The following is a 21,551-nucleotide window of genomic DNA, read 5'->3' on the forward strand; positions in this document are numbered from 1 at the left end:
TAAAGAAGAAGTAGACTCACCGCGCAAGATGCTGGCAGCCCTGGGGTGTCACACCTACCTATCTGCATTAACCATTGACGCTGTTTCCTCCGAACAAAGCACGCTAATGCAGCAAGTTCTGCAGTTCGTCCGAGAAGAAGTGGCACGCCAATTGTCTCTTGTGCCCTACGTTCCGACCAGTACACACACGCTGACCCCAACACTCCGCAAGGCAATTGAAGAGCAAGTTCATGACGCTGTGCCTCCCACATACCATCCTTGGCCTATCTCCGCACCTCTGACTTACGATGAGGCCGCAAGAAGGTTGTTGCCGTCGCTACCACTCATCACAAATCCTGTTCGACAGCCCCGTCACCGATACGTAGCAAGTCCTCCTATCCATCTGCACTCACCTCCTTTTCGCCACCCCGCACAGCCGTCAACTAACCCTTCGCACAAATCAGACAACAGGCCAATCTGCTACTACTGCCATCTCCCCGGCCATGTAGCACGCTTCTGCCGTCGTCTTGATTACAATCCAAGTGCTGGTGAGTCGAGTTACGGCTCCTATTGTCCCGAGCCACCACAGTCGTCTTAGTTCCCCTCCACGTTGGATCAGTCGCTGCAGCATCGCCGTGGCTTGGACAGGGATAGGTCACCCTCACCACGGCGCTGTTCTATTTCTTCTATGCTTCCTCGATCACCACCTGCCCAAGCGGAAAACTGACCATCGCAGTTCGCGAGGCAAGAGCTGCGCACATATCGAAAACGTTAAGGCCTCCATTTTTTACCCGCTAATGAAATAGTCGTTTATTGATGGTGTACCTGTGCAAGCGCTTGTTGATGCTAGTGCTGCCGTGTCTGTGCTAAGTGGTGAACTGTGCCGCAAGTGAAAGAAACTTACACAGCTGCTTCCCGACGTCTCTCTCCACACGGCAATTGGGCATCACATCCAACCTTCTGTGGCGTGAACAGCTCGACTACTCATCCAGAATATTTTGTATGTATTTAAATTTGTTGTGTTTTCCCTATGCTCGCATGACATAATCTTGGGCAGGGACTTCCTTTGCGCTTATCATGCTGTCGTTCACTGTGCACGTGCCGAACTAGAGTTGTCGACGATGTGTGAACTGCCCTTGTCTGAATCGCCGATGTTTGATAGACCCTCTTTCAAGCCGTTATCATGTCGAGTCATTGTCGCCGCGGACACTCGCATCCCTCCTCTATTCTGTGTTCCTGTGTCACCCTTCTGCGATGATGCGCCCTCTGTCGCCGGCCTCTTTATCCCCTTCGACGCCTTCGGCTCTCGCAAAAGCTTCCTTCTCCCGTTCGCAGTTGTCACGATAGAAAACTCACGTGGCTTCATCTATGTAACGAACTCTCTTCCTTGCCTAATCATCTTATTCCACGGTGGGGTTATCGGTCACCTTGAGGAAATTGATTCTGTTTAGTCAAATCACCTACCTGATGACTTGAAATCGTCTCATGTAAGCACCGTTACTCCTGATACCAGTCCCACTTCATCTGCAGAAGCTTTTTTCTCTTCAGTTGGCCCTGAACTTCCCGCTGCTCAGCGTAACCAACTACTGGCTCTACTCGATCGCTTCAAGATGTCATTTGACCGTAGCCAGCCTTCTTTGGGTCCCACGTCTGCCATCGTTCATCACATCGGCATCGGTAGCCATGCACCTTTGTGCCAGGGCCCATATCGAGTTTCTCACGCTAAACGCCGTGACATTGATGATCAGGTGAACGATATTCTTCAACGTGGCATAATACAACCTTCAAACAGCCCTTGGACCTCTCCAGTTGTACTGGTGAAAAACAAGGATGGCAGCATCAGATTATGCATTGATTATAGGCGTCTTAATAAGATCACGCGCAAGGACGTTTATCCGCTACTCAGAATTTTTGACACCTTCGATTGCCTGCAAGGAACAGAGCTCTTTTCTTTTTTAGACCATCGATCTGGTTACTGGCAGCTCCCCATGAATGAAGCCGACCGCTCCAAGACTGCGTTTGGAACACCTGACGGATTGTACGAGTTCAACGTGATGCCGTTCGGCCTCTGCAATGCGCCTGCCACCTTCGAACGTCCCTTGGACAACATCCTCAGAGGCTTTGAATGGAACACATGCCTGTGCTATTTATATGACGTCATTGTTTTCTCGAAGGACTTCGACTCCAACTTCAACCGCCTCACAAGTGTCCTGACTTGTCTTACAGACGTTGGACTACAGCTGAATTTGAAGAAATGTCACTTCGCCGCCCGCCAGCTTACCATCTTGGGGCATGTTTTAGCAAGCATGGTGTCCATACTGATCCAGCCAAGCTTCGGGCTGTCGCAGACTTTCCCAGGCCGGCTACACTAAAAGAACTCCGCAGCTTCATAGGCCTCTGTTCAAATTTTAGCTGTTCTGTGCTCAATTTCTCCACCACTGTGTCAGGGGTGTCCCTGACACAGCTACTCGTCGACAACCAAGACATTTCTTCATGGTCCCCCGCATGCGACGAAGCATTCGCCTCTTTACGCCATCTTCTCACATTACAACCTATCCCATGCCACTTAGATCCAGATGCTCCAATCAAAATCTATGTGGACGCTAGTGGAGTAGGCCTCGGTGCTATTCTTGCCCAAGGTAAATCTGGTTTACCAGACGATAACTACCAACGAGTATTGCACATTAGTAGATGCACATTGTGTCTTGTATCTATTTGTGCTCACTAACTTGATCACTCAATGCTTCAAACTAAATATTTTCAATAAATCATAAATCTCACAGGCGTTTTTTGGTGGCAGCTCCATCTATTGAATAAAAAAATCAAGTTGTTTTATGTGAGTTCAAACGTTCGCTGAATGTGGCGAAATTAAACATAATGAAACGGGTAAAACAGGTATGGATTATATCGCCAGGCTTCATAGTTTGCCTCACAAGGTAAGTCTTTCACGACGTGTAACAAACACCAACCGCAAAAGGAGGAGGGCTGAGTAATGAATCTTTTTCACTCGCACCACGCCACCAGGTGGGGCGGTGTCATCAAGCAGCAAATGGTTTCAGTACGCCGGAAAATTGCGCGTTCATCACGCGTTCGCAGAACCAGTGTTTCCCGCCGTGTCTTTAGTAATGTGCATCTCTTCGTGGTTCAGCTGCTCGTGTTTTGCGCGTTCCTTTGAGTTTTTTCATGCCTGTGAGGCTCCAAATTGTGAAAGGAAGGACGTTGAAATGCCATGCGAAAATACGTATGTAGTGCCGCTTCAAGCGGGACACGATGTTTTTTTTTTTTTCTTTTTTATGCCTTGCCCACGAAGACTGTTCAGATTCCGTACTCGACAAAATACAAAAATACCACAAAATAGAATAAAAAAACAGTCAGCTCTGAGCTGACTATTGATCAATACTTTGGCAATCGTACCAACGATTCGATGCTCACAGTCCACTCTGGTACATCCTCTTCTCCCTTCACCACTTCAAAAAACTGGCACACTGATTCGCAGAAATATCATCACACAGATCACACTTCTACATCGACATTTTCGGTGGACGTTCCCAAATCTTGCCATTGCCGAGAATTTCGGAGTAAGCCTGTATCGTCAACGAAGAATAATCTGACTTCGACGCCCATGAGAATGCCCATATGCGAAAAATAATGCTGATACATATACTGTAGCACTGACGAACATTTTCGATGCGAAGCATTTCTTTGCGTACTGCAAGCACTTTTGGCGCCTATCAACATATCCATCCATCCATTCACCCTACCATCCGTCCGTCCGTCCGTTTATCTTTCCATTCGGCAAGCCGGCCGCTTACATCTAGGTGCTCTAGTGATCGCGTGAACCAAAATTAGTATAGCAGTATAAAATAATTTTATGACTATGACGCCATAGTCAAGACATCAATACTTTCAAATCCTGTTGCGTACGCTGTCAAACACCTCCAACTACAGAGTGGCACAGACCTGCAGGCAGGTATGTGCCACTAGTATGCAGGTGTGTGCCACAGGTGATCGACACTTGGAATCTACCCAGAAACGACGAGAACACATAGGAGCAGTTTTAACACATGAGCGTTAATAAAAACTTGACATTGGCAATGCTGATCTGACGAATGCAAAGAATAAGTGTCAAGGTCCTAGCAGGAATCGAACCCAAGCATTATACATGGCAATCAAGCATTCTACCACGAGGTGCTCCTCGGTGGCTCAGTGGTTAAGCATTTTACCATGAAGCCACGCCAGGTCTCAGAACTACTTTTCAAATAGACCTTAATGTTCGTGAAATGTTAGTTGTGGTTGCCGTGCTGGCTATCCAATTATATCATGATTACATATGTATTCCTGCGATACAGTCATGACGCCGGGTCAACGTCAATTGTAGTTAAGTGCTATGCACTGAGATCGATTTATGTAAAAGCGTTCAGGGGTACCATCCTCGCAAGCACCAGCGCTTCATATCAGCTTATCGCTTCTGGTGTTGCTAATACTCATGTTCCCTGTTAACATCATCGTGCAAGTGCAACACACTGATTATACGGACATCTGTAATGCGTGTCTGTGCGTGCAAGATTTGTACATATATTTAGCTTCATTTCATGACGTGTCGCAATATAAAAATTGCAACGTGGTCACCTTCCCTATGCTTGCTTCGCATAACGTCGCTTATTAAGGTACGTAGGATACGCCGTTGTTTTTTTTTTAGCTGTTGCGGCAACCTCAATGGCAAACTTGTCGACGGGGCCTGTAAGTCAATATAAAAAAAAAAAACGACAACTTTCCAGAACAAATAAGTGTATTCCTGCTGATATACCAAAAGCATAAAACAAAACCGGATTCTGTAACTGTCTCGCTCCCTGAAAAGTTATGCGTTCCGATTTCTTTAGAAATGACAGCATGCTCGTGCTTGCTAAAAGAATATGAGAATGAAAAATAAGACAACCATTTCGTATGGAACCTCTTCTCAAAAGCGCTCCATATATTTGCCGATCGGCCCCATCCTGAGACGTCACGTCATTTTTGAAGGCACACTGCTCTGTAACGACTCTTTTAGAATAAAACCATATGGCACTAAAGGAAGAAGAAAGACAGAAGTATTGCATCACGTGATTATTTTTAGTACACTGTATTGTCATTGACACATGTCTCTATGTGCGTAATAGTGACACTAGCATAATTGTAATACATCAGCTTTTTTTTTTTTTTTGTTCACTGTACATTTGAAAATCACCGATAGAAGTCTGTTTTGCTTTTTCCAGTGAATGGCAACTGATATAGCAGAAAAGAAATAAATCTTGGAATCTTGGAATAAATCTTGGACATTTAAGATGTGAAGAAGAGAGAAGAAAAATGGCGTCCATGACCAAGGATGTGGCTGGTGGCTTCTATCGCCTGTTGTCTAGTTCGGTGTCCTCAACGAAGGGAAGAACCGCCTTGAAGACCTGGGTGTAGTGCCGTAAGGTCTCTCTATGTAGCCGTGGGCAGACCGTAGCGACGGAGTGCGGCGAGCAAGAGGCCCCGTTGTGTGCGAAGCGCTGGGCAAACAAACAACGGGTGCTAGATGGTTTCATCTGCTCCGCACGCGGTGCACGCAAGGGACGAGGCTCTGCCAAGCCGATGACGCCGAGCCGCAGGCCAGGAGTAGTCGATGCATAGGCGAAGTAGCAGGGACTTCTCCCTCCTGTTGAGAGCCCCGTCAGGCAGCTGGGCTGGTGGTTCTATTCTTGCTACACAATCGTCAGGGTGGCAGCGTACCAGCAGCCTCATTGTGAGCCTCGAAAAGTCTGAGGCAACCACGGTACGGCACACAGGAATGGCGGAGTGATGTGCTTCTTTCGCCAGGGCATCAGCGTGCTTGTTTCCCTAGATTTCCACATGAGATGAGACCCAGTGCAGAGTAACATTGAAGTCGCTGGCAAGGAGGGCATGCAGTTTGGTGACGACCACCTGTGTTGCGAAGCCTGCCTGTATCGGCTTTGCCAAGGCCAGCAACGCAGCTCGTGAGTCGCAGGCGACAGTCACGGGGCATGTTGGGGGGGTTTGCTACCAGGAGGTCAACTGCCAGGTGGAGACCAGCCATCTCTGCAGTGGTAGAGCAGACCGCAAAAGGCAGACAGCAAGGGGCCGTCCAGCCAAGTGCTGGCATAATGCAGGAAGCTGTAGCCGAGCCTGTGTCAGGAATGACGAAGCTGTACGTGTGCACTATAAGCCTTCCAGCCTGCTCTTCCTCTATCTCGGAGGCAGATGCCTGCTTAAGTGCGCAAATGGTTGAGCGACGCTTGCAGAGCCTTACCAGAGCAATGTTGGTAGCCAGTGGTTTTTCTGTTGGCGGGGGAAGAGAGATGGCTGGAAGCACCGGTGCCACAGCTGCTCGATAGATCTGGAGCAGCTCACCCACCTGAGGTCCTGGTCGACTTTGCAGCCGGGCAAGCAGGGAGCACTCATCAGGTGCATGGGCTAGCCGATCAAAGTGTAGAAGCCCGCTTTGCTTTAGGAACTGGAAGAGAGGCCAGACACCCGCCTCTGCCATGGTGGGTGCGACTTGAGAGGACCGCGGCAGGCCAAGGACACACTGAATGAAGCCCTTATGCAGTTACTCGAGGCGCTCCAAAAGTCGCTGAGGAAGTGCTACCACGGAAAATGCGTACAACAGCCGTGATGTTGCTGCTGCTGTGTAAAGATGAAGAGCCCTGGATGGTGAGCAGCCGCAGCTACTGAGGAAAATGCCCCTCACTGCCTTCTGGGTTCTCTTCAGCACGCATATGGCTTCTTTGGCTGCGGGGGCTTATGACAGCCTATGGTCGATGCGAAGCCTGAGATAGGCCACCGCACTCTCCCACGATATTGTGGTGCCCTCGATTGTTAGACGGGCCACTCTGCTGCGTGTTTTTAGTCTGGGGTGCACAACAAGTGCCTTTGTTTTGGCTGGAAAAGCAGCCAAACCTACACATGCGACGTGGTCGACTACAGCATTCAGTGCACTCTGCTGGCAAGATCATACAGGTCGCAGATTCGCCGTATAAGTGGGCGTTTTTATCTCTGATGTACAAAGGTGAAAGAAGAAAATAAATCGTGCCTCAGATGCAAAAATAATCGTACTATTTCTTAGTGGGAACGCATTCATTGCAAGAATTCTCGCTAGCCTTCTCATCATTGCATTTGATGTATTTAACGGAGTATAGGAATAGACCCTCGTAGAACACATGAACATGGGCTCAGAGGTGTGGCTTTTATGTGGGTGCCGTCATAATCCCTTATGATTTTCGAACATGTGTAATCCCCCTTTCTCCCGCCCTCCCACTAATTGCGACGCTGGGCTCGATTGTGCTGCTACTCGATAACCTGTGTGTTTGTACGATTACCTCACATTTGGAAGTCTGCTCTTGGCGAAAATAAAGAATTTCCTAAAGCAAACACTTCGTGGGAGCTTAGCTTACCATGATCTAAGCAGTAGCACAAAGATAGTGAAAGCAAGACGGGAAACGGCGTAAACCAACTTATCGATTATCCCACGTCATCCAATATGCTAGGTGGTCCACGTAATTCTCAAAAAGTTTTAGAAAAATCATGGGCTCTAGGAGCTTCTAACTCCTCTATATTAGTGTAAATCACCTGTTCAACTAATTATCAACAAGAGGCACTTTATTTACCCTTTTATTGTAGTTGGAGAGGCTTAAATTTAGTAGATAACCTCAGAATCCTCAGGTTACCTTGTACCGAAATGTGACTGGCTGTTTTTGTAGCGTAAGCTACATTGGCTGAGATTGAGCAGTTTTGGTGGCAAGAAAAAAAAGACAAAGAACACGCTCGCGCGATGCTTCATGAAGCCAGTGCCAAGGTCGCTACATCAAAAAGAAGGTTAGCAGCGATGCCAATGCGCTCAAACACTTCAATGCGTTTGGTTGATGTCATGTTGAAATGTTATTCTATGGACGTGAGTGAGACAGAGAAACATAGAAAGTGTGTGTTTGTGTATGTGCGTGCATACGTGCATGTGTTTAGATTTTAGTGAAACGATGCCTGCTTCAGCCTGCCAGCTATCACTGGGGCACCTTTCCCACAGTTGGAAGATTGTAGGTGAAAGACGCCATCAGTATTTGTGCTGCTTGGTTTTCATCGGCCGATTTCCGCTGCCTCGCGCGACATAAGACACGTGCGAGGCAACGCTTACCGTACTTGCGGGACCAATTTTTTCGCTTTGCAAGCATGGATGAGTGGCGTCGTCTGGTGTTTTCTTTCGAACTATTGCGAGAAAGAGGGAGTGGAACCGCCACCGTAATATTTTTTCAGAAAGGCAAGCGTAGCACTGACTTGACTAAGATGAGACAGAGAGAACACATAAAAGCGCAAATATTTGTTGCTATATTATTCATTTTTTTCCCTTGTGGCTCAACTACCTCTGTGAAGACGCGTTTTACTGTGTTATACCAACTGGATTATTAAGAAATAAAGCCAATCAAGTACATTACAGTTGAACTCCTTTATAAGAAACATGCTTTGGGCAGCAATTCTTGTCTTTTATATGAGATGTCTCTTATAAGCAGGGTACCACATATGCCTTTTCTTATCAACTCTTATTTTACTGTAGGCACACTAATGTCTTTTATACCCATTTGTCTTGTATATTAGTGCCTCTTATAAAGGGGTTCGACTGTATAGACTTAATAGTGCAATAATAGTGGAAGAGAGATTTTATTGACCTGATTGTGGGTGCAGAGTTGCTCCGATGAGGTGAAAGTCCTTGAAAAGACCGTTACTTTGCTCTTGGCATGCAGGACATGGCTCGGGGAAAACGTGACTATACACTTCTGGAGTTCACGGCGGCTGCAGCAGTACATTTACAGCCACACTCGGATGTAAACAGACAGGCCATGTGGTCTTTCACTGTATTTGTGTTCAATGCACACACTTTGCCGTTGCTTATGTGTGTGTGGCTTTTCTGTTTAACTTTTTTTTTTTTTTCGATAAAAGTTTCTACATGTGAAATATTTCCACATCGAACCAAAAGAATTTTGCCGCTACTGTCACGATTAGCTGGGAAAAAATGCTGGCAGATATCCCCATGCCTTGTGGGAGTTGGCTTCATGCGAAACAGTAAGTGAGCAGCTGCAAAAGCTTTGTAGGCAGGTGGGCATCCTGAAATGAGCAGCGTGGGGCAGAAAAAAAATGCCAGGCATGTGCTGAAAGCGAAGCACAGTCACAGCGAAAGCTAGAAGAGCAGTCTTTCAGAGCCGTTTCTAAACATTCATTGGTTAACTACTGCAAGCACACTTGCTAGATACCCACAACGGCAATAATAATAATAACAATAATAATTTCTGGGTAGTAGACCAGCATTTGCTATGCTATTTTTCGTCATTCTTCTGAGAAGTGTGGTATCTGCTAAACTATTTTGAGGAATTTTGTGCGAATTGTCCATGCAGAGGCTGACGATAATGAGAAATTATGCCTGAAGTGGGTGTGCACCACAGTTAATAGGTGAACAAAAACAAGCTTTTGTAATAGGTCGGAACACTGCACGACCCACTCGTTATGCTACTTGCATTGTGCGACGACTGGTTGTTCTTTCGCTATTTTAAAATGCTTTATAAGTCGTATCACCGCAATTGCTTTCCCGACATTAAGCCTGCCTAAGGCATGTTTGGCAATGAAGTTACAAGCACCGGTGTAGCTCAGGGGTAGAATACTAGGCCGGCACCCAGCGAACCCGGGTTTGAGCCCTACTAGTTTTTTTTTTTCTAATTCCACGCAATGTCGTTACGGACACTGGCGGCAGCGACAGACAACTACGGCGCTGTGCGAGACCTAAGTTGTGGGCTCATAACAGCTTTCACTGTAAAAGGCTCTACTCGATGGGCACGTAGTTAGGTGCCCTGCAGGAACGTGTGCTTCAGCAGGTGAGGGTCAAGCCAATGCAGAGTAATCACTGGGACTGTGCGAATGATGTATTTTAAGTTCGAAGTGGATAGTGATCTTGGTCAAATAATTTTGAATCGGATATGAAGAGTATTTATGTGGCACATTATAAAAAGAACTGAGTATATTTCTCATGACCTAACTCACATGCATGATATTTTAAAAACATTGAGACAAGGCCTGTGCAAATGTCATTTTCTTTCATCAAAGAAAATGGAAACAACTTTTAATAGTTGCAGGATTTGACTTTTGGCAGAATGCAAGTGATAGCTTGTAAAATATTGTTATGGGTTTGGTGACTTCTGTACAAGATGCATTTACAGAGGAAAAATCACAGGCAAGAGTCACAATGGCTGACTGGCAGACTCGCGCACCTGTCAGCTGCCTGTGCCCTCCCTCTTCCTTTGCTTTATCTCTGTAACAATATGTTAGTTTTAAAAATTTGCTATACTTAGAGCATATAAGTTGGTGTAACAAGCTTTTGAACTTTAAAAAATGAATCGATGTCAGTAATATCCTCATTTATCCTTGAAATGGGGCTTTGCGGCAGTGCAGAGTTCTTCTGGATACGTTTTTTTGCGGCTTAGCATCACTCCACTGCAGTGAAACTACTTTACAGGGGGTTACATGCGAACTAATATACACTTGAGTACTTTTCAGCTTAGCACTGCTTCCTTGCAGTGGTGAAACCATTCCACAGGCGGCCTACGTGCAAGCTATACTCGACGAAAACTTTCTGTGGCAGCACAGCCAAAGCTATGTGGACTACGCCAAGTAGTCCATTTGCGTGTGATTTCGGTTTTGGTTTTGCAAGCGCATCGGACATGTACGTTTTTGCACGAATGTAAAATTTTTTTAAGGAAGCCTATGAAATGTAAACTTTTTCAATGGAAAAGAACAAGAAGCTTTATTGAAGCATTAAGATTTATTTCAGAAAACAAAGGCACATCCCAGAAGGAACTGAGGGATTGAAAAAACAATGCAAAAGCATGATCACATTTCCTAAATTTTATTGCATACTGGGCCGGCATCATTGTTTTCTTTCTTTTGAAAAAACAAGAACTCTTTTGAGACATTCATGTTATTTTTTATGGGATGTGAAGACATAGTCGTGTGGTAGAAATCTTGGCCATGGCCGATCATTAGCAGGTGCCTGATGTTCGCAAATCTATGAGAGTGAAATGCAACTTTTACTCGACCAAGAATGCTGTGTTTGTAGAGTCAACAGCATGATATACATTGATGCGCCTGTTTCCCACGCAAAGTCTAGCACTGGTAATTTTATCCTCCTAAATTGCTGTCATCGCAAAGCGCAATGAACTACTCCCTTTGGAGACGCTGACGGGTATGGTGTTGCAGTATGCAATCTTCAGCGTCATCGTATTAGGCAGCCTAACTACTGCCCACGTGTGCAGTGCAATTTAGAGAAAAGGTCATTGCTTTTTGTACAGTTTCCCATCAAAATTTTGCTTCCAAGCAGCTGGTCTTGCTGAAGACTGGAAGGCTGCCGGTGTAACCATCAAGGCGGCTATCGCAATGAGAGCCCACTGAGAGCCCGACAGGTTGTGTGTCACTTGCACACAACTTCTCGCTTGTGCGGGAAACAAAATATTTCATGATGCACCACTGTCTGAATACAGATTACCTAACCAACGTGCACTCATGCTCGCTGACAAGCTTCAATGTGAACTTGCTGAAACGGACCAACGCCATTGTTGTTTACCTGGGTAGGAAAAAGGTGAAAGGACACCAGAAAGCAAGAACACTAGAAACAGCAAGGAACGAAAATTCTGCATGGTGTAAGCTTCCTAATAACACTGCAAACAATCTTGAACATAATACTTATATCGTTTCATTTTATTTTCCTTTATGCTACATAGCACTCCTGGTCTACACGCAGAAGCGTAGTAAAAAAGATCGTGCTTGGGCTTCATAGCCTTGGCTGTGCTGCCACAGAAAGTTGTTGCCAAGTGTAATACAAACATACTAAGTTGCATATATATATATATATATATATATATACAACATTGTGTACAGGTAAGCGCGAGATACTTTTTTTTTTGTCCAGAGTGGAAAGCATAGTGTGCATGTAGAGCTTGAAATCAGCGGAGTACTTTAACTGAAGAAGAACTGCTATTTGGGCTAGTTGGTTACATTCTATGGTAAAAGGGTTGCAGCGCAAGAACGAAAGTGCTAGAAGAAACGAGAAACGAAAGGGGAGGCAAGGAAAGCAAAGAGGACTACACGAGGGCTGAATACCAACTGATTTTATTTTTAGCGGCACACATGATAATATATAGAACAGGCAACCTTTTAACAGCAAACGTGAGCAACGTGACATGGTTCTGGGGAAGTGTCCGATAAAAAGAAGGCACAATGATAAAAGGCTAAACCCTATCTAAAAGCGCGATCTCTTTGTCATGCAAGGCCACCGAAGGCTGGCTCACGTATCTGTCACCACGTTTTCTAATATGATACGCCTCAGCTATTTCACGGGTTAATTTGTCCACATGGCGTACCAGCACACTCACGCCCGGAAATCGAGGCTGGCACCCGCAGATTTTACAGTGCAAAACAGGGTTTAAACTTAATCCTTTGCATAAATTGTTCATATGCTCTCCCAACCTTTTATTAATGCACCGCCCAGTTTGGCCTATATAACAACGACCGCATGTTAAAGGAAGCATGTAGACAATACCAACTGCGCAATCTATAAATTTATTTATGTGTTTTGCGGTGCATGTCCAACTTTTTGTGATAATTCCACTGAGGCGCTCATCCGTCAATCTGCAGATCTGACCTACTTTGCACGGGGCTGATAAAACTACATCCCCACCATATCTCGAGCCTACCTTTTTCAAACAATGAGATATATTATGGAAGTATGGAATGGCAGCAACTCTTTGTTGCTCTTTTTTTCTTCCTGCCTTTTCTTGTTTTTGTTCGATTTTCTGCACTGAAGAAATTACATATTTTGGAAATCCCACTGACAGAAGTCTGTTAATCTGCATTGTTACACTATCAGTCATCTTATGTAGGCATGACTTAAATAAGCCAGCACTTACAGCCGACGAAGCGATAGCTCTCTTGACCAGTTTCGTGTGGCAGGAAGCATAGTTTAACAAGGGTTTAACACTTCGTGGTTGGTATTCCCAGCATACATGATTTGAAAACACTGTAATATTAATATCTAAGAACTTCAATGATCCCTGTTGGGGAACTTCGCAAGTGAAGTCTAGCCCACCCCCATGTGTTTTAAAAGCACTTAATACAAGTTCAGCCGGGTTTTCCTCATTTATTACGGAAGGCTGCAGAAAAATTAAATAGTCGTCCACATATCTGAAGGCAGTTTGTACCAAATCTACCAGTTTTTTATTGAGGATCGTGTCAATCTTGGCACAAAAAATGTCACTCAGCACTGGGTCAACCCTTGACCCAATGCAGACTCCCTTACGTTGTCTATAAAGAGACCCGCCCCACGAAACAAAAGTTGAATTCAAGTAGAAAAGCAAAGGTTCCATGAAAGAATTAACACTGATGCCATTTTCATTGATCAACAATTCTTCATGATTATACTTGGTTATACAATCTCTAACATAATTTAACAATGTGCTCTGAGGAATGGAATAATACAAATCTACAACGTCGATACTTAAAACAAGGCACCCAATTGGATTATGATCCTTGAGGTATCTGACATTTTCTTGCGAATTACGGACGTGGTAGGGGTCATCAAAGACTAAACTGGACAGATGTTTCTGCAAATAACCTCCCAAATGTTTCTGCCAGGTTCCTCTTTCAGAAACAATTGCACGCAGTGGTTGTTCCGGCCTATGACTCTTAATAGTGAAAAAAATAGACAATTCTTGGGAAGTTGCTTTTTGTACGCTACGGGCTAAACCTAGCAAATTCACAGCCTGGAGGCGAGCTATAGCATCTTTCTTGATATTTCAACTTTTTGCTGTAACTTGTACAAATTGTAACACTACAGCCTGTGACGCTTTTTGCAAAAAGCGTCACAGGCTGTAGTTAGGGGTTAGCTAATTATAGGGGTTAGCTATTAAAGCTAACCCCTATAATTTGCTTTCATAGATTACAAGAAGACGTTTGACTCAGTTGAGACATCAGCAGTAATGCAGGCACTACGGAATCAGGGCATCAAAGAACCCTACATAAACATACTTGGAGAAATCTACAGAGTATCTACAGCCTCCATAGTTCTCCATAAAAAAAGCGACAGAATTAAAATAAAGAAGGGTGTAAAGCAGAGAGACACAATCTCTCCAATGCTATTCACCACGTGTTTACAAGAAGTATTCAAGACCCTAGACTGGGAAGATTTGGAATAAGAGTTAATAGAGAGTATCTTGGTAACCTGCAATTCGCTGACATTGCCTTGATGAGTAACTCAAGGGACGAATTACAGCCCATGATTACTGGACACGGAAAGCAGGAAAGTAGGTCTGAATATTAATACGCACAAAACTAAAGTAATGTGCAAGTCTCGGCAGAAAACATTTTGCGATAGGTGGGTAAACGCTGGAAGTTATAAAGAAATATGTCTACTTAGGGGAGGTAGTAACCGTGGAGGCCAACCGTGACAGTGAAATAACTAGGAGAATAAGGATGGGGTGAATCACATTTGGCAAGTGTTCTCAAATTATGAATGGTAATCTGCCACTAACCCTAAACAGGAAAGTATATAACAGCTGCATCTTGTCAGTGCTTACCTATGGAGCAGAAACGTGGAGGCTTACAAAGAATGTTCAGCTCAAATGAGAACGACGCAGCGAGCGATGGAAAGGAAAATGATAGGTGTAACCTTAATAGCGAAGAAGAGAGCAGAGTGGGTCAGGGAACAAACCGGGGTTAAGAATATTGTCACGGGGTCGTGATGTGGCCGAAGACAGGAGACTTTATGTTGGGATTCAACTGCTTATTTGGGCGAACCTGTGCCCGGTAAATGGAAAGCCTGATTACAGTCGCAGTCTTGCACAGATAGCAGTGAACGGAGCCTCGGCCGTCGATCAACTGACAAGTGGGAAGCGTGTCTGCATTTATACACTTGCCATAGAACATTCTAGTGTTATCACTAGTTGCGACGTTGTTTCCAGAATAATCTGAAAGATTCATGAAATGGGCAGAATCTTATAATGATCAGCCTCGAAGCGTCTCCAACAATGTGGGCGTAGTTTGCGCTGAACATAGTGCAACATGGCGATAAGAAAACTCGAATAAAGGTATGCGGCATTGCCCTCCTCTGAAAAAGGCATCGTCCTGATGCTTTAGCAGAAAATGAAAGTATGAAAATAATGTAAAAAAGTGCAAGCAATTACTTACGATACATCAATAACAACAACAGCAACAACAACAAACACACAAAAATACACTGAGTTCATTAACGCGCATAAAATGGCTTGATACATGCGACATGGGCGACTTCAGGTCGCGATCGTAGTCGTTTAGAGTTCGTGATGCCGTCGGGGACAATCTCGTAACTGAGTGGGCTGAACCGACGAATTACCCTGTAGGGTCCAAAATACCGGTGCAGAAGTTTTTCACTAAGTCCACGTCGGCTCATTCGCGTTCATACTCAAACACATTCACCGGGCTGGTATTCCACGAAGCGCCGTCGATGATTGTAACGGTGGCTATCCGTAATTTGTTGGCTCTTGATGCGGAAACGGGCAAGTTGTCGAGCTTCTTCGTCGCGCTGAAGGTACTAACTCACATCGAGGTTTTTTTTTTGTCGGTGACTTTGGGTAACATGGCGTCGAGCATCGTTGACCGGGTCCTTCCGTAGACCAGTTTGTACGTCATCATCTGCGCCGTTTCTTGAACAGCGGTGTTGTATGGGAAGGTCATGTACGGAAGGATGGCATCCCGCGTCTTGTGTTTGACATCGACGTACATGGCCAGCATGTCGGCAATAGTCTTGTTTAGGCGCTCGGTGAGGCCATTCGTCTGTGGGTGGTACGCTGTCATACGGCGGTGGCTTGTGTGGCTGTATGCCAAAATCGCCTGGTTTAGCTCAGCCGTAAATGCCATACCTCTGTCGGTGATGAGGACCTCCGGGGCACCGTGACGTAAAATGATATTTTCGATTAAGAACTTAGCTACCTCACATGCACTGCCTTTGGGCAGGACTTTTGTCTCGGCGTAGTGGGTGAGGTAGTCGGTAGCTACCACGGTCCACTTGTTTCCGAAAGCCGACGTTGGGAACGGCCCCAGTAAGTCCATGCTGATCTGCTGGAATGGTCGGCGCGGTGGTTAAATGGGCTGCAGAAATCCCGCTGGCCTTGTGAACAGTGTCTTGCGTCACTGGCAGTTGCGACATGTCCTCACATAACGAGTGACGTCGGCGGTAAGACGTGGCCAGTAGTATTTTTCTTGTATCTTCGCGAGCGTGCGGGAAACACCGAGGTGCCCTGCCGTCGGATCGTCGTGCAGGGCCTGCAGAAGTTCTGGCGCAGAGCTGAAGGCACAACAAGAAGGTACTTGGCTCGAAGCGGTGAGAAGTTTTTCTTTTGGAGAAGACCGTTTCGCAGGAAGAACGACGCAAGTGTGCGCTTGAATACCTTTGGAACTTCGACAATCCTGCCTTCGAGGTATTCTATTAGGGCCCTAAGTTCCGGGTCAGCCCGCTGTCGTTCAGCAAAGTCGTCGGCAGTTAGCGTTCCCAAGAAGTAGTCGTCGTCTGGGTCGTCGGGCGGTGGTTGGTCGGCAGGCGCACGAGAGAGACAGTCGGCGTCAAAGTGTTTGTTGCCGGACTTGTAAACGACGGTAATGTCGGATTCTTGAAGTCTCAGGCTCCATCGTGCGAGGCAAACTGAAGGGTCCTTCAAGGTAGCTAGCCAACACAAGGCGTGGTTGTCGCTCACAACTTTTAAGGGCCTGCCGTAGAGATAGGGGCGAAATTTCGACGTAGCCCAGATTATGGCGAGGCACTCCTTTTCTGTTGTGGAATAATTGGCTTCTGCTTTGAATGACGATCGGCTGGCGTAACTAATTACCCTTTTCAGTCCGTCAGCCCTTTGCACAAGAACGGCACCGAGACCTACGCTGCTTGCGTCGGTGTGTATTTCTGTCTCAGCGAATTCGTCGAAATAGGCAAGTCACGGAGGCATCTGGAGATGATGTTTTAGCTCCTGGAAAGTGTGTTCCTGCGGCGTTCCCCACTTGAACTCCACGTCGGCCCAGGTAAGGTTTGTAAGTGGATCGGCGATGCGGGTGAAGTTTTTGATGAAACGCCTATAATAGGCGCACAGGCCCAGAAATCGGCGCATTGCCTTTTTGTCAGGTGGCGGCGGGAAGTCGGCGATGGCGGCTGTTTTCCGCCGATCGGGACGGACTCCAAACTTGCTAATCACGTGCCCCAGGAACAAGAGCTCCTCGTACGCAAATCTGCACTTTTGTGGCTTCAGGGTGAGTCTGGACATCTTGATGGCTTGAAGTACAGCTTCAAGGCGCCGAAAATGCTCGTCAAAACTTGAGGAAAACACAACAACATCGTCCAAGTACACGAGGCAAGTCTGCCACTTCAATCCTGCCAGTACTGTATCCATAACGCGTTGAAAAGTGGCAGGCACTGAGCAAAGACCGAAGGGCATCACTTTAAACTTGAAGAGGCTGTCCGGTGTTATAAACGCCGTCTTGCCTCGCTCTCTTTCGTCGACTTCGATTTGCCAATAGCCAGTCTTGAGGTCCATTGACGAAAAGTACTTGGCGTTATGGAGCCGATCTAGTGCGTCGTCTATTCGTGGGAGAGAATACATGTCTTTTTTTGTGGTTATGTTCAGCCGGCAATAATCGACACAGAAACGTAGGGTTCCATCCTTTTTCTTCACTAACACCACGGGGGACGCCCATGGACTCTTGGACGGCTGGATGATGTCCCGTAGCATTTCATCAACTTGTGTCTTTACGGCTTCGCATTCCCACGTCGACACTCTTTACGGACCCTGACGGAGTAGTCTGGCATTTTCCTCAATTACGATGCTATGTGTCATGATTGGCATCTGCCGAATTTTCGACGACGACAAAAAGCAATCTTCGTATTGCAGGAGCAGGGTCTTGAGCTGTTCTTGCTTATGGATCGAAAGGCTGGGATTGACGTCGAAGGCTGAGCGAGGGGCTTGGTTTCAGGTACGTCGTGCAGTGTTGCCGTGGTCTATGCAATAGTTGAAATCAAGAAAAAGAAATGTACATGAGCCGGACATGTATCACGTAGGCAGGATAATCAACGGTCATTAAGGGTAACGAACTGGATTCCCAGAGTAGGCAAATGCATCAAGGGGAGACAGAAAGTTAGGTGGGTTGATGAGATTAAAAAGGTTGCGGGTATAACGTGGCAACGGAAAGCACAAGACTAGGTTGATTGGTGGATCATAGGAGAGGCGTGTGCCCTGTAGTGGGCGTAGTCAGGCTGATAATAATGATGATAATAATATTAACCTAAGTAGGTTCTTTCACGGCTTAGCACCGCTTCACTCTAGTGAAATCACTTTACAGGGTGTCACGTGCAGATTATTATGCATCTATTTGTTGATTTTGAATAATTTGAAATTTTTGATAATATAGTTGCTATTTGAAGCAAATTTGAATACTCCATTATTCATTCGGATATTTGAAGCGTTTGAATTTTGGCACCAGCCTAGTAGCATTCTAACATTCACACAAGCCTAGTGATAAGACCTTTATGGCCTCCTGGCAAAGGCTTTAGCCCTGGCTCCGCATAGACGTCACTCGTGGGTCAGCACACCCGACAAAGATTGCCAGCTACCTTGGGTGCTCATAGCAATGATGTTGGCTGGACAGAACTTGCTTCACCACAACCTTTGCATGTCCTGTTGTTGAGCTTGGTGGTGAGTGAACAGCATTGTTTCTGAGCAATATACACATTTATTGGAAACATTTAACCCTTCCAAAAACATGTCATCCTCTGAAAAGGGGCACACCAATTCAACTTGTGAATTCCTCTTGACGAAAAAACACCTTCCTACAATGTTACGTGACTGACTCTGGAAAATACTAGAAAAACAAAAGCTCGTAACATTTCGCCATTTCTAGTGTCAAAGTGCCGCACGTAGACCATCGGTTAGAAGGAGAGAAGTTTGTTGTGACAAGAAAAAAAAAAAAAAAAAGGTGGAGAGGTAAGCTTGAATCAGTTTTTCTGTGAGGCACCATTGGCCAGCGGTGATTTCTATGTCGAAATGAAAGATAAGTCCCGCGATACTTAAGCACAATAAATGAAGACACAGGCGAAGAGCAGGGATATAAGATGAATGCTAATTTCTAACTAAAATTTATTCTCGGAATTCACATCTATTTATCACACAGCAATTATTACAACATGACACCAAAGAGAGGACTTCTCATTTCACTCCTACAACAATAAGGAATAACAAAATTCTACAACATCCTAATTGGCTCTTACAATGACACAAATAAATAGCGACACAGTTGCAATGCACCGAAAATTAAAAACTCGCAATTACAACAACACACCCTTAGATGGTGTCATGAGGTTAGCTGTTATCCCTGTCCTTCAATACCAGTCACGAAACTGGAAACTTGGTGCCAAGTTTGGTGTAGCGACGGAACCTCCCACCAGGGGCAGTAGACAAGGGAGCTCTTCGGAGCCACTTAAACGGCATGCTTTTGGTGCGTTAACGACGTTCCAAGGTAGAGATTCGCTCTTAATGGTGTCACGGGCATATTTCAGTGAGGTTTTATAGTGTGGACCACCATCACTTACAGGCAGCATACCTGTGCATAATGGCCATAAATGTCTGTTCAGTTCTGGCAGTGTTTCATTTCTTTCGATTGTGATGAAATCAACTTGCAGCCCTGCAATGCATACTGATTTAGCAAACATTGTTGGGCCAGGATTTCAACTCAGTCGCATTTCAAATCGAGTTTTCGGCTTCTAAAGAGCTTGCAGGGCTCTGTGCGTGTATAGGCGACCGCCAAAATAGGGTACATGTATGCGGAAAAAGGCATGCGAGTTCATATACGCCGTGCAGTGTTGCCATGGTCTATATGATTCCCTTGTCATATGGAAAGAGCTACGTAGGACAGACCGGAAGATGTGTGAACGTGTGCCTGCATGAACATGAAATTGTCAGTTAAAAATAATACAAGTGGGCACCTTCCCATGATGCTGAAAGATGTCAAGCTATTGAACTGCTGCCCTTATAATACAGCCAGAAAAATTTGCGAAGCGTACTACATAAGGAAGAATGAACGTGAGTGTGTCAGTGGGTCATCGGTGTTTTTTTCATAACGCCCAGATGAGATTTATCGATGAAAAGTGTTTAGGTGACATCTTATGATTGGTAAGCTTTTTGTGATGGTACCTTACTGAAAAGCACATAGTGGTGATGGTTTCTGCGAAACATACTTACAGGTTGACTGTGTGAAATGAAGGTTAGTTGCAAGTCTGCGCCTGTGTCTGTCTGGTTTGTATGTGTGTAGCACAGTTATCCCCTCTGTATTGAGATAGGAAGGCTGTGTAAGGGGCTACCCTTCATTTTTTGAAAATTGGGAGGTGAGGACGTTTTGTCACCTTTCACTTGCAAAAACCACATGTACCATAAACTCCTTGTCAATGTTGCTGCACTGCAATGCATGTCTTGTGTGTGGCAGTGAAATCTATGCATGACTTGAGACCAAATAATTTTTAGGTAAAAAAAATACTATGGAGAAAGTGAGAACAGTATACATCCAGTTTGTCGTCTTCACCTTGTCCATTTATGGTCTTATCAGTTGTGTGTAGGGTGAATTTGCACTAGCTAGCCTAATTCGAATCTCTAATCCTGCATGTGACATTATTTTGTGCAGATTGACTGATTGCCGGGTTGGTACGAAGATATTTTATACTAGGGGGGAGCGTGGCAGCCACGACAAGTGGTTTTCCAGGGGTGTGGTAGGGACATGGCATCCAAACTAGGCATACTGCCTAGTTTTTTTCTGCAATAGTTGGGAAATCGTGAAATTTTTTCTGGGGAGGCAACCAATCTGTGTACGCCCTGCCTTATTTTTTTTTTTTTGTATTAGTGCCTCAAATGCTGCAGACAGGAGTTTTACGTGAGGGATTGGCTGTTATGTAATGACAATGGCTCGATGAACAGCTTGAAGGCTAGCAGGTTGGGTTGGAGCACAGCATTCCTTCGTAGTGGGTTCCAGATTCTTGATGTGCTTATCTACTAGGTGTGCAGTAGTCTGTGCCGCGAGTGGGCAGACCGCTTTAGTGTGATTCGTGTGGCGGGACAGACGGTGAGCAAACAAGATTAATGATGTGCAGGAAGAAGAATGATAAAACTTGTCAAAAAGGCACAACCTACATCTAAAGTGTCTTAGTTCCAAGTTATCAAGATATTCTTTCGATTTTAGTTTTAGTTTTTGATGGCTGCTGCTTGACGACAGTGGTTCTTATGTTCTCGTTCACATTAGAGCAGCATTTTTGTGTGACTTGCCACTGTAATACACTAGCTTATTAAAAAGAGACTATCAAAACCTGCTCCAAAACCTAAATTTTCCAACTTGATACTTGCTTCAGAACAGCTTTCCTGCTGCTCCTAAAGTATCTCTGAATCTTAATATGTTTGCACCACCACTGACTAGGTAATTGAAGCTGAGGACATATTTCTCTCCTTGTCTGT

The 21,551-nt window shown here is 45.3% G+C and overlaps 1 protein-coding gene across 8 annotated transcripts in view; it reads left to right on the top strand.

Annotated features, from left to right (window-relative positions):
- The window catches only part of Lkb1 (Lkb1/serine/threonine kinase 11), a 154,322-nt gene that overhangs the window by 83,764 nt on the left and 49,007 nt on the right, over positions 1 to 21,551 (top strand). For 5 of the 8 annotated variants that reach the window (XM_075896408.1, XM_075896406.1, XM_075896404.1 and 2 more), the window contains one exon: positions 8,748 to 8,828. The exons of the other annotated variants lie outside the window; for them this stretch is intronic. In XM_075896408.1, the coding sequence (XP_075752523.1) occupies positions 8,748 to 8,828 (81 nt within the window). The remainder of the gene's footprint in view (positions 1 to 8,747; positions 8,829 to 21,551) is intronic. 8 annotated transcript variants of the gene reach the window in all.

Source organism: Rhipicephalus microplus, chromosome 5 (assembly GCF_043290135.1).
Source record: "Rhipicephalus microplus isolate Deutch F79 chromosome 5, USDA_Rmic, whole genome shotgun sequence".
NCBI classification, from domain to species: domain Eukaryota; kingdom Metazoa; phylum Arthropoda; class Arachnida; order Ixodida; family Ixodidae; genus Rhipicephalus; species Rhipicephalus microplus.